Below are 1,861 nucleotides of genomic sequence, written 5' to 3'. Positions count from 1 at the left end.
TATCTATGATTTTTTAAGAAAAAATGCTATTAAGTTTGTATTTTATGGTTTTCTAGCTAGCAAACAGATTTTGAAACTGTAATATGCTTTTCTCGCCTTAATAACTTGTTACATGCCCAATATAAAAACCTTAAAAGTATATTTAAATACTATTGATTTTGTATGAATTCAGTTTAATTTATTTTCGCTGATTAACCAGAGGTAAACATGTTGAAACCTGTCAAACTCTCCCCCTCATAAAGTAAACACTTTTACGCAAATGAAATGAAAAGAGGCAATTAAAAACAAAATATGTATGCTCAGAACATGTAAGGTTTATTTAATAATTTACAGTTCTTCTTCAATTTTAATACTAGCAGTTCGTCCTAACGGACATAAATAGGTAAAGTTGAATGAACCTCGATTGATTTCGGTTATTGCAGCGTCTGACAATTTGTTGTATCGCATTGGGAAGAAAGTCTGAAAGAAAAAAGTCTTTAGTATTTACGTTTTTAAACGTTTTAAGAAATAAAAATGGAAAATTACCTGAAATTCGCCCAAATCAGCAACAATTCGTTCTCCAAATTTCGTAACACAACGTTTCAGTTTACCAATACGATATTTTTCATTTTGTTTTAATTCAATAACCTTTTTACAAGGCTTGAACAAAACTTCCTCTTCAACTTGTAAAAGTTCTTCTCTGAGATTCATCGTCGACGGTATGAGATACATCCTAAACTGAAACAGCTATTTATACAGAAATTTCTGAAAAAAATGTGGAAGGAATTTAGTTTTAATCACACCAAATTGGACAACGGAAATTTTTATGATAAGAAAAGTAAACCTAACCAACCCGCCAACATATCTCCTTGAAGATTTTAATGGTCAACCTATTAGTGGATGTTTTTACGAAAAAGAATTACAAAAGACTAAATACCCTCATATTTATCTCGTGGAAAAAGTACTTAAAAGTAATGGAGACAATGTATATGTTAAATGGCTCGGCTTCCCACCGACTAACAATTCATGGATTAATAAATCACAATTATTATAAACGACATAAAATATTTGTTTCCTTTCTATTATTTCTTAAATTGTTTTTCATAAATTACTATCAACCTTCAAACAACCAATGCATCTTAAAGTCAATGAACTCCCACTGATGTAATATGATCTCATTACCATACAAAACTCATATACCCATACTCTAATGAAATCTACCTACAAACCATACAAGAATCCCTTTTTTCTAGCATCCTACTGTACAGTGTACATACACCGCATCCTCCACGTCAATATTCAAGCTAAAAACATAAAAAAATTTTGTAGGTACATCACTAACCGCAATTCACAGTCACGAAAACTAAATTCACACCAAAATTCACAATTTACAACAACAAAATACATTTTACCCAAATGCTCTATTCCTCAAGTCCGATATTTATACTACTGTATAGTTGTTGTAATTAACATGCATGAAATTTTCCCATCCCTATTCCCATGCCCAAAAAGTATATTCTTACAGTCCCAACAATAGTTTTCTACCAACACTTTTTTTCCTTACATTTTCCTTACATTTTCATTCATTATCAATTCGAAATTTCCTATCACATTTTCAATCCCCACAAATTTCATCCACCTTTTTTTTCCACACACAAGCACACACATGACACTCAATGCATACTGCCCATGATACTACACCAACGAGCCAGTGTCATAGCTGTCCTCCTTTAGGAGCAATTTTGATGCTCGGAGCACATTTTTTACACTAGGGAGGAGCATTTTATTCCTCAAGTCCGATATTTATACTACTATGGTGCTTATTCGGTAACGCTGTAGGTACCCAACCTGAGAACAGCAACAATTCTGAAACTCATGTTCT

General features: G+C 32.2%; 1 protein-coding gene across 1 annotated transcript; it reads right to left on the bottom strand.

Moving 5' to 3' along the window:
• Positions 1 to 294: 294 nt before the first annotated feature.
• LOC129942099 (uncharacterized) lies at positions 295 to 1,081 on the bottom strand. Its single transcript, XM_056050899.1, has 2 exons — positions 526 to 1,081; positions 295 to 459 (listed from the first exon to the last, which is right to left on the bottom strand). The coding sequence occupies exons 1-2, from the start codon at positions 709 to 711 to the stop codon at positions 328 to 330; spliced, it is 318 nt and encodes a 105-aa protein (XP_055906874.1). The 5' UTR covers positions 712 to 1,081; the 3' UTR covers positions 295 to 327.
• Between the last annotated feature and the right edge of the window lie 780 nt (positions 1,082 to 1,861).

This window comes from Eupeodes corollae, chromosome 1, assembly GCF_945859685.1.
Source record: "Eupeodes corollae chromosome 1, idEupCoro1.1, whole genome shotgun sequence".
Classification (NCBI taxonomy): Eukaryota; Metazoa; Arthropoda; class Insecta; order Diptera; family Syrphidae; genus Eupeodes; species Eupeodes corollae.
This window is presented reverse-complemented; position numbering and strand designations above follow the sequence as displayed.

Bases quoted from the DNA above. Each gene is read 5' to 3' on its own strand.
- LOC129942099 (XM_056050899.1), bottom strand. From the start codon at position 711: ATGTATCTCATACCGTCGACGATGAATCTCAGAGAAGAACTTTTACAA. The intron at 460-525 runs GTAATTTTCCAT...TTTTTCTTTCAG, and splicing joins CTGATTTGGGCGAATTTCAG to ACTTTCTTCCCAATGCGATA.